Source organism: Nelusetta ayraudi, unplaced genomic scaffold (genome assembly GCF_046127955.1).
Source record: "Nelusetta ayraudi isolate G7.1 ecotype Tasmania unplaced genomic scaffold, CSIRO-AGI_Nayr_v1 ptg000084l, whole genome shotgun sequence".
NCBI lineage: Eukaryota > Metazoa > Chordata > Actinopteri > Tetraodontiformes > Monacanthidae > Nelusetta > Nelusetta ayraudi.
In genome coordinates, this window is record NW_027466134.1 from 6,212,972 (window position 1) to 6,227,605 (window position 14,634).

Sequence of the window (14,634 nt, forward strand, 5' to 3'; positions counted from 1 at the left end):
TGTTTTTGGTTCTGGAGACACTGCCCCCTGCTGGTGGTCTGGGGGTTTGCGTGCCTCAGTGAGCCCGCGCTCTCAGCCAGCAGGAGCACCAGGTGGGACCGCAGGTCTCAAGGCTGAGGCAGAGTGGAACTCTGGAAGCGGCCCTGAGGAAAACCTTGTTTAGGGACGGACTTCCAGTCCCCCGCCGTAGTTTAATATTATGTTATGTTATATTATATGAGTTATATCATAGTTATAAAATAAAAATAGTTATATAAAATACATATATAATATATATATATATTTATTTATATGTATATAATATATTATTTATTATATTATATTTATCACAATAAATACAGGAAATTCTGGGGTCACACACAAACGCACACACACACACACACACACACACACGCAGCAGCAGGTGTCAGACGTCTCTTTATTGATCTGCTCGATGCTGTCAATCATTCATCAGCCAGCGAGTCGGGAGTCGGACTTTACACCTGCCAGGTGAATCATTCACCTTAATGAGTTGACTCAGCGGTTCACTGCTAATGAACCAGCAGCGGCTGGAAAACAACAACGCGTCCTGAACTTTGACCCCATCGCTCGTGTCGACCGGCCAGTCTGCCGAGCTGGCCCCGCCCACTCAGGCCCCGCCCTCTAGGAGGTCACATGGCCGTGACCTTCTCCTCGTCCATGACCGCGTTTTCGTAGGCGTTCTTGTCGACGCTCCTGCACAAACAACAGCAACATCACACTTCCTGTTTGAGGCCGCCGCTTCCTGTTTCAGGCCACCGCTTCCTGTTGATCCGCTGACCTGACTGAGCCCAGCCGAGACGACGACCACTTGGCGCCCCCTACAGCCTGGGACCGCCCCCTACGCACACACGCAGACAGACTGAGAGTGAGTGGCACGATGGTGCTGGGTGGTGAGGGGTCAGAGGTCAAAGGTCATGACCCACCTGTCGGAGCTGCACCACAGCCTGTTGACCAGCAGGGAGACGAAGACGAGGAAGAGGAAGGCGGAGACGGCGATGATGCCGGTGAGCCACTGAGGCAGCGATCGCTCCATCCTGCACACACACTGCACTTCACTCCACGGCCAGCAGGGGTAGACACACTGTACTTCACTGCACGGCCAGCAGGGGGTGCCCAGCTGACACTGGAGGGGGTTGGATTTTTGGTCTTTGCGTCCAAGTTTCACACACAAACATCAAAACATCAGTGTGATCAAAACAGTCTGTGGCCACCAGGGGGCACTGTGGCCGCGCATCAGCAGCAGCAGGAATACACAGCAGAACAAGTGGAGAAATATTATGACCAGAAATAGCAGAAATATAAATGTCAAGAATGGAAATACCAGGAATCATCAATACCATCAATACCATCAATATCCACATGGGAGACAGGAAGTGATTGATGTGAAAAATCATCAGACTCTGTCGGACGCTGTCTTCACTCTTCCAATACAATAATACCATCATGGTCAAGATTAACCAAGTTGTTATTGCAGGGAGCAGAGAGAGGCGTCTACCTTACTGGGACCAGGTGGTGGAGACCAGCAGCAGGACCAGGTGGTGGAGACCAGCAGCAGCAGGAGCAGCAGCAGCAGCAGCAGCAGACAGACTGAAGACAAAGTTCACCTGAGGCAGGTGAGTCAACACTGCCAGGTAATGATCCACCACCAGGGGGCGGAGCCAGGAGGTGGGGGCGGGGCCTTGGCTGCTGCTGCCACAACGAGGACCAGGAGCAGATGGACTTCCTATATTGGTCGACTCATCTGCTGTCTGTCACTCATCGGCAGTCACGGTAGTGATGAGGGGGTGTGGCCAAGCAGCCAATGATGAGTGGGCGGAGCCCAGAGACTGATAAACATCTGAACCAATCACAGCAGAGGAGCAGGGACAACAGCAGCAGGTCTCAGGGGAGAGGGGCAGGGTCAATGAGCGTGTGTGCGAGACCCTTCCCCACCATCACTTCCCACACACACACAGAGTCAGCGTCCATCTGGACCCTGTAGTTCAATAACTACAGGGTGTTGATGTCTCCTCCTCCTCCTCCTCCTCCTCCACCTCCTCCCCCGCAGGCCCCTGGCGCCCCCCAGTGGACACTCAGCACATCACTTTGGAAACCACAGCGATGTTACAACACAGCATAGAGCAGCGACTGTCACTGCACACTGTCACTGTTATTAATATCATTAATATTATAATTAGCGTGGAACAAATCATATTTGGACCAATCATCAGGCATTTTTCCACGGCCCACCTGATCAGCTCTCACGGTACAGTAATGGGCCACGGCACAGTGGTTGAGAAACGCTGGGATAGAGTTTATGATCTAGAATAAACAATATAAAATATGTGATATCCAATGTATAATTTATCATACTGGATACATGCTGTACATTGTAGAATCTAGAACCTAGAGTGTATGATATAGAATATGAACTATAGAGAATCAACTGATGCTCTCATCAGTCGGGTTTCCACTGTTTCTCATGCAGGTCAACACAACTCAGTCACAAAAGGTTTCCATCAGATCGACCTGAGCCAGAGGTCAGAGGTCACAGAGTGGACAGGGACTTGGCTCTGAGCCCCTGGTGGTGGGAGCAGGCAGTGGAGGGACACACACACACACACACACACACACACACACACACACACACACACACACACACACACACACACACACACACACACACACACACACAGATCAAAGGTCAGACTCAGGAGTTGACTTGAAACATTTTATTCACAGCTGGTTCTCCTCCAGTCTGGGGTCAGGGGTCAGAGGTCAGCAGGCGCAGGGTGTGGCTGTCTTCTGGCCCCCCGTCAGACCTTTGCTGAGCAGGAAGGCCTCCTGCTGGGGGTCGCGACCCAGGAAGCTCCTCAGCATGTCCGAGGCGTCCTGGGAGCCTCCAGGCCTCAGGATGAACCTGCGGTAGTCCAGACCCACCTGCCGACCAATCACAGAGAAGCATTAGGAAATCAACTACTGCTAGGCCAAGCCGAGCTAGGCTGAGCTAGGACAGGCTAGGCTAACCCTAAGCTAGGCTAGGCTAACCCTAGGCTGAGCTAAGGCAGGCTAGGCTAACCCTAGGCTAGGCTAGGCAGAGCTAGGCTGAGCTAAGACAGGCTAGGCTAAGACAGCCTCGGCTAGGCTAGGCAAACCCTAGGCTAGGCTAACCCTAGGCTGAGCTAAGACAGGCTAGGCTAAGACAGCCTAGGCAAGGCCAGGCCTACCTTGGGGTTCATGATGCCCTCCTGCCTGAAGCGGGTGAAGAACATGTCCATGGAGAAGACCTCGCTCCACAGGTAGCCGTAGTACTGGGCGTCATAGCCGCCTGCCAGGTGGCCGAAGGTTGCCGGCATGTTGGTTCCTGCGGGGGTCAGAGGTCAAAGGTCAGCCAGGGACCTGGTTCACCTGGTAAGACACCTGGAGAGTGTGGCGAGTCTTACGGACCTGGGGACGCGGGGACCCCCAGGACCTCCTGTGACAGGCGCTGGTACTCCTGGGCTGGGTCCACCCCCTGCTGGGTGTGCAGGACCTGGTCCAGCTGGGCCAGGACGATCTGCCGCAGGTTGAACAGGCCTGCAGGGGGCAACCTCGAGTTAATGCACCAGGACCTGTAGCATCAGCAGGACCACTAGCAGGACCCCCACCTACCAGTGTTGGCCAGTCTGGACTGGATGAGCTTGTCCAGCAGCTGCTGGGGGATGGCGCCCCCTGTCTTGTAGTGCTGGGACATGCGCTGCAGCGGCTCCCTCTCCCACACCCAGTTCTCCAACATCTGGGACGGAGCCTCCACAAAGTCCCGCTCCACGTGGGTCCCGCTGAACATGGCGTAGTCCGCCTGGCACCGGTGGGGAGGAGGTGGGGGTTAGTGGACCTGGTCTGGAGCCCCAGTGACCTCTAGTGACCCCAGCCACTGACCTGGGCACAGAGCTGGTGCATGACGTGTCCGAACTCGTGGAAGTAGGTCTCCACCTCGTCGTGCTGCAGCAGGGAGGGGGCGTCGCCAGAGGCCTTGCTGAAGTTCGCCACCAGGGCGGCGACGCTCATCTGGCGCCGGCCGTCAGCCAGCAGGCAGCCAGGCTGCAGGCCGAAGCAGGCAGCGTGGCCGTACTTCCCTTCCCTGCAGGGGTCAGAGGTCAGCAGAGGGCAGGGCTCAGCAGGGCTCAGAGGTCAACAGAGGGCAGGGGTCAGCAGGGTCAGCGCCTCACCTGGGGAAGAGGTCCAGGTAGAACTGGCCCACCACCTGCTCGCTGTCTCGGTCCTTGACGCTGTACAGCGAGACGTCAGGGTGCCAGACAGGGGCGCCCTCCACCAGGTCAAAGTTCAAGCCCAGCAGCTCCTGGTAGATGTCCAGCAGGCCGCGGGTCACCACCTCCATGGGGAAGTACTCCTTCAGCAGGTTCTGATCCACCGCGTACTGGGTCTCCTCCACCTGCAGACCCAGGGGTCAGAGGTCAGGGTACCTGGGTCAGGTAGTAGCGGGTGTCCCAGGCGTGCAGCTGGCCGGGTCAGGGGTCAGAGGTCAGGGTACCTTGGTCAGGTAGTAGCGGGAGTCCCAGGGGTGCAGCTGGCTGCTGCAGGGGGTCAGGGGTCAGAGGTCAGGGTACCTGGGTCATGTAGTAGCGGGTGTCCCAGGCGTGCAGCTGGCTGCTGGAGGGGTCAGGGGTCAGGGTACCTGGGTCATGTAGTAGCGGTTGTCCCAGGCGTGCAGCTGGCTGCTGCAGGGGGTCAGGGGTCAGGGTACCTGGGTCATGCAGTAGCGGGTGTCCCAGGCTTGCAGCTGGCTGCTGCAGGAGGTCAGGGTACCTGGGTCATGTAGTAGCGGGTGTCCCAGGCGTGCAGCTGGCTGCTGCAGGGGGTCAGGGGTCAGGGTCAGAGGTCAGGGTACCTGAGTCATGTAGTAGCGAGTGTCCCAGGCGTGCAGCTGGCTGCTGCAGGGGGTCAGGGGTCAGAGGTCAGGGGTCAGGGTACCTGGGTCATATAGTAGCGGGTGTCCCAGGCGTGCAGCTGGCTGCTGCAGGAGGTCAGGGTCAGATGTCAGGGTACCTGGGTCATGTAGTAGCGGGTGTCCCAGGCGTGCAGCTGGCTGCTGCAGGGGGTCAGGGGTCAGGGTACCTGGGTCATGTAGTAGTCCCAGGTGTGCAGCTGGCTGTTGCAGGGGGTCAGAGGTCAGGGTACCTGGGTCATGTAGTAGCGGGTGTCCCAGGCGTGCAGCTGGCCGCTGCAGCTCAGGTTCCTGCGGCGACACTCGTCCTCCTTCAGCCGCAGCAGGACGCTGCGCTCCTGCTCGCCCAGCGGCTGCAGCTTGCGGGCCAGGTCGTCTGAGGGGGAGCACAGTGTCAGTCGGTGCTGCAGCGCCCCCGCCTGGCTGGAGGACCAGCAGCAGCAGCAGCACCACCACCACTCACCCAGGAAGGAGGCCACGGTCCGGGCCGACTGAGCCATGTTCATCTCCAGCACCAGGTCAGCGTGGGTGGAGAAGCCCAGCAGGGAGCTCTTCTGGGAGCGGAGCTGCACCAGCTGCTTCAGGATGCCCGAGTTCTCCTGGAGGACAGCGGCTGGTCACCATCACCGGGCTAACACTAGCAGGCTAACACTAGCATGCTAGGCTAACACTGACCTGCTGGCAGCGGGAGTTGAAGGCCTCCTCCAGCAGGCGTCGGGTCTCGGGGACGAAGCACTTCTTCATGGCGGGGAAGTAGTGCGGGTACTTCAAGGTGACCTTGAGCCGCTCGCCGTCGGCCTCCAGGGAGCTGAGGAAGTCCTCGGGGAGGCCGCCTGCACCAACACAACAATGGGAAAACAGATGATGGACGACCTTTGACCTGGAAGACGCTTCATCATAGATCTGGTGGCCCCCTGCTGCCCCCTGGTGGCCCTCTGCTGCTCCCTGGGAACCCCTCCGCTGCCCCCTGGGAACCCCTGGTGGCCCTCTGCTGCCCCCTGGGAACCCCTCCGCTGTCCCCTGGGGACCCCTGGTGGCCAGACTCACCCAGCTGCTCGCGGCTGAAGCTCAGGCTGGTTGTGTCCTCGTTGAGGTTCTTGTTGAAGTCGATGCTCAGACTGCTCAGCTGCTTCTTGATGGCCTTGATCTCCTGCAGGTGGCAGCAGAGGAAGGGGGAGGAGCACAGGGACCAATCAGAACCAGCGCTGCTCAGACCCGGGCCCAGGCGGGGTCACATGACCTCCTCACCTGCTGGGTCTCTGAGGGCAGGTGCAGCCCGTTCCTGCGGCCCAGCTTGAGCAGCCGATCCAGGTAGCGCCGCGACTCGCCGCTAAGACCTTCAGCAGTCAGCTTGTCCTGCAGGGGGCAGCAGAGGGTTAGCAGGGGCTAGCAGGAGGTTAGCAGAGGGCTAGCAGAGAGCTAGCAGGAGGTTAGCAGAGGTTCAGCAGGGGCTAGAAGAGAGCTAGCAGTGGTGGAAAGGGGGCAGGCAGTGTAGGGTGGGGGAGGGGCTAGCCTGCAGGGCCTAGTAGTGGCAAACAGCAGTGGGCTAACAGCCACCTGGTGGGGGGTGGGGTGGTTGTGGAGGGATTGGGGCGGGGGGGGCGGGGGGTCGGGGCTCACCTGCAGGGCCTTGATCCTCAGGTAGACGTCCTCCCTCATGCTCATCTCCACGTCGAACTCAGAAAGACGCTTGTCGGCCTCGGTGCTCGCTGCCCGCACCTCCCTGCAGGGGGCGACGTGCTGTGGGAAGTCCAGCATGTTTCGCTGCACTGGGGGGGTGGGGGGTGGGGGGGGCGGAGTGAGGGGCTGCTCAAACACACTGAATGTTGGCACAGTTTGAATGACAGGACTCACTTGGCCCACTGTGATTGGCCACAGCTACACTGCTAACGCCGCTAGCATTTTAGCTCTTCATTTCTTTCTCATTCATAGATTTTTCTATTAATAAAGGCTTCTATTCTACTGCAGCTCCGTCTGCCTTTCTGTCACTAGCACGCTAGTCGCTGACCCCCCCCCCCCCCCCCCCGGCCCCCCCACCTGCTGATGAGCTCGTTCTTCTCTTTGTTCGGCCTCTTTCTGTAAAACTGCTGACCAGGCCACTCAGCTGGCTCAGCACTCAGCACAACACACACACACACACACACACACACACACACACACACACACACACACACACACACACACACACACACACACACACACGCGCTTTATTCCCACTAAACAAAGAGCAGAAACATCTGGAAGCTGTTGACAACAGGTGTTTGTCACCAGCAGGTGAAGCTCTCGTGTCGCCATGGTAACATAAAGGGTGACAGCTGACACTTAGCCTTGCCAGCTAGCTCCCTGTCACTTAGCCTAGCCAGCTAGCTCCCGCTCTGCTGCTCACCTGTGTACTCCACCTCCACGTCGGCCAGCGCCTTCAGCGTGTTCTCGAAGGTGACACCGTCCAAGTCGAGCGCCCCCACGCGGTCGTACACCTTCTTGGTGTCGGCAATGAGCTGGTCGCACAGCTGGCGGATCTGCTCCGGACTCAGGTCCCAGCGGAGCCGGTTCTCCGAGCAGACCGCCGGCACCGGGCTGTCCAGCACCACCTCACCTGGGGGAGGAGGAAAGGGGGAGAGAAGAAGTCACGTGACATTCCTCACCTGGGCGCGCGCGCACACACACACACACACACACACACACACACACACACACACGCGAATCTGAGGGACCAGCTAGCAGGCAACTGGACGCGGCCGAACCGAGCCGGAGTGGGAACCGCCGTCCTCGGCCCGGACCGCAGGGCCGCTCAGCAGAGTTCAGCAGCGGCTTCCAGGGCTAGCGGCCAGGGCTAGCGGCGGCAGCTAACGGCCGCTAGCCGCCGCCGCCGCCGCAAGCTCACAGCGGCTCGGAGACACACGAACCCCCGAGACCGCTCGTCACCTGTCGGCCCCCCACCACCTCACCTGTCGGCCCCATCTCTGCTGCTTGCTGCTGCTCTGCCGCTTGCTTCCCTCTGATTCAGCGACGCTTGCGCTCACCGGCAGAACCTGAGCGGCTGAAAACAACGTGGAGGAAATCCTCCCCCTTCCTGTGTCTTTCAAAGTAAAAGCCCTCAAAGTCCCCCTATGAAGAGAAGGGGCGCAGTGTGCAGTCCCCCCCGCTCCCAGTCAGTCTGTCTGCTCTCACAGTGACCACCGTCAACCATCCGGATGTGACTAATAGACCTATTTCACCCGGAAGTCACGTTGTTTTTGTCGGGGTTTATGTGTTGCACATTGTTTCCCCAGAGACGCTACAGTGACAGTGATCTGCGTGGTGTTCAATACATGACCCGCTGCCTCCCAGTAGTCCATCGAGCTGCTCTTGGTCCATCCCGGTTTGAGAGATTTATTCTGAAAGCAACTTTGACTCATTTCCGGTTTCTTTAGTATTCGTGCTGAAACAATATTTGAGTGAAAGTTCACGTAGTTTATCAACCGCCAATAGAACAACAACAACAACAACAACAACAGGAGGAGGAGTTAAAATCTCTCAGGAACTGGAATGTCCTCAATTTAAGTCTTTAAACATTGAATATTTAGTTTAATCTGAAAATGTCTCTGTTTTTTTCTTGTGACTGTGTGTGTGTGGTTCCTCTGTGTGGAGGTTTAGCGGTTCTCAGCTCGACCCGAACCACTGGATCTGTTGATGCGCTTCACTTTTGCACAGTTTGAATTAAAACTCGTGTTTCGCCCAGTCACACACTGCTGGCGTCGCCCTGACGCTCTCGGATGACGTCAGTGTGCGACGGTTCCAGCAGCGGCGGCGGTGGCAGCAGCAGCAGCAGCAGCAGGATAGCTTCTTGGCGGAGAGGTTCGGAACGAGCGAAGCGGCGAAACGACCCGTTTTCTCGGACAGCAGGTAGGCGACCCGCCGGCCGGCCGGACGCACGGGCTCCGGCTAGCACCGGCTAGCGCGACGCTAGCTCCCCGTTCGCACCGCTGCTGCCCGAGTAGCATCGAGCCGCCGTGCTAACGTCACACTGCCGAGTGCTAAGCAGCAGAACCGCGGCGTGTCCGTTCAGCCCGGGGTCTGGGCCGTGACGGCTGTCCTTCCGAACAGTCGGTAACTGGTTCCGTCCGGTCCACGCCGGGTCACCGCGGATCGCTCACGCTGTTTAAAACCGCTCGTCCGTCTTTTATTGTCGTCTTTGCGGAGAGAAAAGGTGTCTCAGAGAGCCACTGAGTGCTGCTTCTACAGGCTGAATGAAAACTGACGTCATTTTCACGCGTCTCAACTTTGTCCCGCTGCTCAGATGGCGGCTAGCTGCTGCTTGCAGCCATCTAGTCGGACTCATAGTCTTTCTGGAATGTTCCAGATGAGCTCAGTGGCTGTGTCTCAACTCAGGGTCTGCATCCTTCGAAGGATGCGTCTTCCGTCAGAAGGACCCAACCGAGGAGGACGAACCCAAACCCCGCCTCCCCGGTAACCACACGGGACGGTCTCGCCTTCAGCGTATTTTCTGGTTGCGTCACCGCCGTTCCCTCCTGCTGGCCAACCCCGGAAGTGACGTTTTCATAGCATCAAGCTAACCATTGGATGGTTGGATGTTCAAATCAGTAAAAACCCTGCGCTAAAAACTGAATATTTGATGTGAAATTTCAATACTTAAATTTATAGGTGGTGTCTTTGCCAGTAGATGGCGCTAATTTCAGCCGACTTCCCAGGATCCCAGGATGCTTTGCAGCAGCACGCAACGCATCATGGGATACCCAAGTGCGCGAAGGATAGTAGCGGTGTATCCTTGGAATCGGCTAAAACAAGTGCGTATTTCCGAGGGCGCATTTTCAGCGTCCTAAGCACCCTCGGGAATTGGGACAAGCCTTCGCGCAGTGCTATGACGCAACTTCCTTTCAAAGTGCGCACTTCAAGGACGCAGAACCTGAATTGAGACACAGCACCAGTGTGTACGTCTGCGTTCGCGGAAGGAAGCCGGTGAGGTCACTTCCTGTTGTTGTATCCCAGAGTGTCAATAGCTCCAGCATCATGGCAGACACCAAGCGTCTGGCCATGTCCATCATCCAGTTCCTGCAGCAGCAGCAGCAGGCGGGCGGCCTCTCCTCCGGGGCCCAGGAGAGTCTGGAAGGTGAGTTGGGAGGAGGCAGGACAGGAAGTGGAACTGTTGCTGCTTCCTGTGGCTGGCCGGCGGGCAGCCTTTCTCTCTGGCTGACGCCCTTTGACCTCTTGCAGTTGCTGTTCAGTGTCTGGAGACGGCGTTCGAAGTGTCCACTGACGACCAGAGTCTGGTTGTACCCATGACGCTAGAGGAGATGTTCAGCTCAGCCACGGCCGAGGTAAGGACCAGTAGACCAGGACCACCCTGGTAGTGGACCAGAACCACCCTGTTAGTAGACTAGGACCACCCTGGTAGTAGACCAGGACCACCCTGTACCCTGGTAGTGGACCAGGACCACCCTGGTAGTAGAGCAGGACCACCCTCTACCCTGGTAGTGGACCAGAACCACCCTGTACCCTGGTAGTAGACCAGGATCACCCTGTACCCTGGTAGTGGACCAGGACCACCCTGGTAGTAGAGCAGGACCACCCTGTACCCTGGTAGTGGACCAGAACCACCCTGTACCCTGGTAGTAGACTAGGACCACCCTGGTAGTGGACCAGGACCACCCTGTTAGTAGACCAGGACCACTCTTTACCTTGGTAGTGGACCAGGACCACCCTGTTAGTAGACTAGGACCACCCTGGTAGTAGACCAGGACCACCCTGTACCCTGGTAGTGGACCAGGACCACCCTGTACCCTGGTAGTGGACCAGGACTCTGCTCTCTGACATGTTTTTGTTCTTTAGCTTCCTGCAGAATCTCAGGTGAACAACAACTCGGCCCACAGCTCCCTGACGGATGAGGAGCGAGCGGAGGCCGAGACCCTGAAGAGCGATGGTGAGGAGAGGGGGCGGGGCTCTCGGGAGGGGGCGGGGCTCTGCAGCTGTCAGGTGACCAGGTATGTTTGGTCTCCACAGGAAATGACCAGATGAAGGTGGAGAACTTCTCCACGGCGGTGGAGTTCTACTCCAAGGCCATCGCCATCAACCCACACAACGCCGTCTATTACTGCAACCGGTCAGAGCCCCGGCCAATCAGCACGCAGCACACTAGACGCCAGGAAGTCCTGCACAAAACAACCGTGTGTGTGTGTGTGTGTGTGTGTGTGTGTGTGTGTGTGTGTGTGTGTGTGTGTGTGTGTGTGTGTGTGTGTGTGTGTGTGTGTGTGTGTGTGTGTGTGTGTGTGTGTGTGTGCAGGGCAGCAGCCTACAGTAAACTGGGAAACTATGCTGGAGCAGTGCAGGACTGTGAGCAGGCCATCAGCATCGACCCCAACTACAGCAAAGCCTACGGCAGGATGGGGTAGGCCCACGTTCCAGACCTTCTGTAGGACTCCGTAGAACTGTAGGGTGCCCCGCATCCCCAGCTGGGTCGCACCAAAGACTCTTAACAGGACTCTGTTGGACTTTAGGAAACTTTGTAGGACTCTATTGAACACTGTAGGACTTTGTGAGACTCTGGGGGTCTCTGTTGGACTCTGGGGGTCTCTGTTGAACACTGTAGGACTTTGTGAGACTCTGGGGGTCCCTGTAGGACTCTGAGGAACCTGTTGTGTCTCCTCCAGCTTGGCTCTCGCCAGCCTGAACAAGCACACGGAGGCGGTCTCCTACTACAGGAAGGCTCTGGAGTTGGACCCAGACAACGAGACCTACAGGACCAACCTGAAGATCGCTGAGGACAAAGTGGACACGTCCAGCCCGGTATGAGCAGCAGGCAGCCACCAGCAGGAGGCAGTGTGGGAGCAGGAGGTCCTGGTCTGACGGTGCTCTGCTCTGCTCTGTGTGTGTGTGTGTGTGTGTGTGTGTGTGTGTGTGTCTGTGTGTCTGTGTGTCTGTGTGTGTGTGTGTGTGTGTGTGTGTGTGTGTGTGTGTGTGTGTGTGTGTGTGTGTGTGTGTGTGTGTGTTAGACAGCAGGGATGGGGGGAGTGGACCTGGCTGGGCTGCTCAACAACCCCGGCTTCATGACCATGGTGAGGAACCCTGCCGTCACTTCCTGTCCACTGTCCACTGATTGGACCACACTGACCTGAGTGTCTCTCTGCCTGCAGGCCTCGTCTCTGATGAACAACCCTCAGGTCCAGCAGCTGTGAGTGCACCCCGCTCCTCCTCTTCAGCTGCAGTGTCTGCAGTGTCTGCAGTGTCTCCTCCTCCACTGCAGGATGTCTGGGATGATGTCAGGGGCCTACGGGGAGATGGGAGGAGCAGCCAGAGCAGCGACAGCAACAGCAGGAGGAGGGGGCGGAGTCAGACCAGCGGAAGGGGCCGGAGCCACAGCTGCAGCAGGGGGCGGAGCCACAGCTGCAGCAGGGGGCGGAGCCACAGCTGCAGCACCCCCCGCTGGAGAAGACCTGTCACGACTCATCCAGGCGTAAGAACGTCCACACTTCCTGTTTCCTGTCATGTGACCTTAGCTGTTTGCTAGCCTGCAGCTAACCCTGTGTGTGTGTGTGTGCTTGCCTGCCAGTGGGCAGCAGTTTGCTCAGCAGATGCAGCAGCAGAACCCTGAGCTCATCGAGCAGCTGAGGACTCAGATGAGGAACCGAACGCCGAGCAGCAGCAACGAGGAGCAGCCGTGACGTCGCACAGTGATGACATCACACTGTGAGTGCGCCGCACGCTCCGCCGCTCCGGTGACATCACTTCCTGTCCTGTGTGCTGAGGAAGCTCTGCTCTGTTTCAGCTTCACACTCACAGAAGAAGAAGAAGCTGAGGACTAACAGGAAGTGGCTCTTCATCACCGACCAATCCACAGCCTGCGTGCGTGCGTGTGAATGTGTGTGCGTGCGTGTGAATGTGTGTGCGTGTGTGTGTGTGTGTGTGTGTGTGAGACATCTCAAAATCCTACAGATTGTTTCTAATAAAGGTTGACGTGGCGACAGGAAGTCGACTTGTCACACGTCCTGTTCAGACTTCGTCCCGCCTCCTGTTGCATTCTCTTTCTGTTGGTTGACATCATTCATCACCTGCTGCACCTGCTGAGTTCAGCAACAATAGAAGTTTTGCCACTGGAAAAAAAAACAAAAACGGTCAGAATAAAATGTAAAGTTCACATTTATTTTGACATTCAATCATCAAAGTGTATGGTAGCAGGGGGAGGAGTTTGGAATCACAATACTGCCGTTACTCCTAAACTCAAATGAAGAGTGTGTGTGTGATATACATATATATGTGTGTGTGTGTGTGTGTATACAGACCCTTTTCAAAAAATTCATTTATTTTCATGATTCCATTCAAAAAGTCAAACTTTCATAGATTATACATTCAGGGCCCACAATTGAAGTGTGAAGTGAAGATTGAAGTATTTATTTGTTAATTATTACATAATTTGGGCTTCCAGCTGTAGTGGGGGAAGGTTGATTGATTAATTTAATCGATCAAACTCACGAAGGAGTGGAAACGGACATCAAAAAGAAATTAATAATTTTAATATTTATAATATTTAATATGATTTGATCGGGGCACCAGCTGCTTTTTGATTGTTGACGTCAGCAGGAAACGCCAGGATCAGTCTCAATACCGTCTCCTTAGCGGGGAGTTGTTGGCGATACGCAGGGATTTGAAGCACACTTTAATACGTCAGTCAAACAATGACATCAGGCTTAATGTGCTTTTATTTGTGTAACAATAGAGTTCACACAGAACAGCATGACATGAATGTGATCTAAAAGACACAATCAGCAACGTGTTGTGTGTGTGTGTGTGCGTGCGTGTGTGTGTGTGACAGAGAGAGAGAATAAGTAAAGAAAACCTAAACTTAAGCTAAAAGTAACAAAATAAAAGAAGGAACATAAAAGAGTTTGGTTTGTCTGCTGGACTTGTTGTGTCTGAGTCGAGCAAAAATAATTTGGCAGTTATTGGTTACACTGATGCGACAACCAGACTCTTGACAGTGAGCAAGTGATGAGGGCTTACGTTGGATGAGCTTCTTCCAAGGTGGTCCTGGGAGTTTGTACTGTACCGTTCGGGTCCGGTACAGCGCAGGGAGCTTGGATTAGCAACATCGACCGTTGAGGTGGAACTGCCCGTTCTGCTCTGTCCTGCAGGGGGCTCCACTGGCATATTGGCATCAGAGTAGAGTCTTTCTTTGTAACCAGTTGTAATGCTGGTGATCAAAGGAATTACACGGTTACGAGGAAGGAAAAACTGCTTTGCTGGTCCAAAAAGAAAGATCACAAAAATCACAATATCAGGTCTGAGGATGCCAGTTGAGATTGGGCAAAACTTAAAATGAAAAATAATGGTCACTGGACGAGGCTGAGTTGTTTCTGCTTCTGTCTTCAATTGGCCTTTTGCCAGGAATTAGAAAAATTAAGTTGACAAAAATTAGAATAATGAAAAATGACAAAGACAAAAACACTCGACAAGACGACACTCAGAAAGACTGACAGCACTCAGGAAAACTAAAACTTCTCTAACTGAGACAAAGGAACTGAATTCACTAGTATAACTTGGAGAAGAGGGCGGTCTTTTGAACTCCAAGAACCAATGAAAAGGCTGTTCCAACACTAACACTGATGGGTCGTCTTACGCTATATGCATCTGATGAATATGTATGTGGTGTCGGGTTCGTTGCTGATAAAGAAATGAAACAACAACCAGAAATGAAA

The 14,634-nt window shown here is 55.6% G+C and overlaps 3 protein-coding genes and 1 long non-coding RNA gene across 5 annotated transcripts; 2 read left to right on the forward strand and 2 right to left on the reverse strand.

Moving 5' to 3' along the window:
* Positions 1–610: 610 nt before the first annotated feature.
* On the reverse strand, positions 611–1,584 carry pdzk1ip1 (PDZK1 interacting protein 1). The gene is made up of 4 exons (XM_076045590.1): positions 1,517–1,584; positions 945–1,055; positions 800–859; positions 611–714 (listed from the first exon to the last, which is right to left on the reverse strand). Exons 2-4 carry the CDS (start codon positions 1,052–1,054, stop codon positions 651–653), a joined length of 234 nt encoding a protein of 77 aa, XP_075901705.1. The 5' UTR covers position 1,055; positions 1,517–1,584; the 3' UTR covers positions 611–650.
* Positions 1,585–2,719: 1,135 nt separating this feature from the next.
* On the reverse strand, positions 2,720–8,040 carry thop1 (thimet oligopeptidase 1). The gene is made up of 14 exons (XM_076045681.1): positions 7,889–8,040; positions 7,332–7,536; positions 6,566–6,714; positions 6,194–6,301; positions 5,993–6,095; positions 5,621–5,778; positions 5,409–5,544; positions 5,179–5,321; positions 4,209–4,432; positions 3,919–4,120; positions 3,652–3,838; positions 3,448–3,576; positions 3,228–3,364; positions 2,720–2,940 (listed from the first exon to the last, which is right to left on the reverse strand). The coding sequence occupies exons 1-14, from the start codon at positions 7,904–7,906 to the stop codon at positions 2,779–2,781; spliced, it is 2,061 nt and encodes a 686-aa protein (XP_075901796.1). The 5' UTR covers positions 7,907–8,040; the 3' UTR covers positions 2,720–2,778.
* Positions 4,442–4,774, forward strand: LOC142901016 (uncharacterized). 2 transcript variants are annotated; one of them, XR_012928959.1, is made up of 3 exons: positions 4,442–4,472; positions 4,513–4,616; positions 4,664–4,774. It is a non-coding gene; the product is annotated as an uncharacterized LOC142901016 (long non-coding RNA). The 2 variants fall into 2 exon arrangements; XR_012928958.1 differs by having other exon boundaries at positions 4,657–4,772.
* A 1,868-nt stretch (positions 8,041–9,908) lies between the features above and the next one.
* sgta (small glutamine rich tetratricopeptide repeat co-chaperone alpha) lies at positions 9,909–12,934 on the forward strand. Its single transcript, XM_076045684.1, has 11 exons — positions 9,909–10,055; positions 10,160–10,263; positions 10,775–10,865; positions 10,946–11,045; positions 11,226–11,330; positions 11,593–11,728; positions 11,935–11,997; positions 12,076–12,113; positions 12,186–12,395; positions 12,492–12,628; positions 12,708–12,934. Exons 1-10 carry the CDS (start codon positions 9,956–9,958, stop codon positions 12,601–12,603), a joined length of 1,059 nt encoding a protein of 352 aa, XP_075901799.1. The 5' UTR covers positions 9,909–9,955; the 3' UTR covers positions 12,604–12,628; positions 12,708–12,934.
* Positions 12,935–14,634: the final 1,700 nt, after the last annotated feature.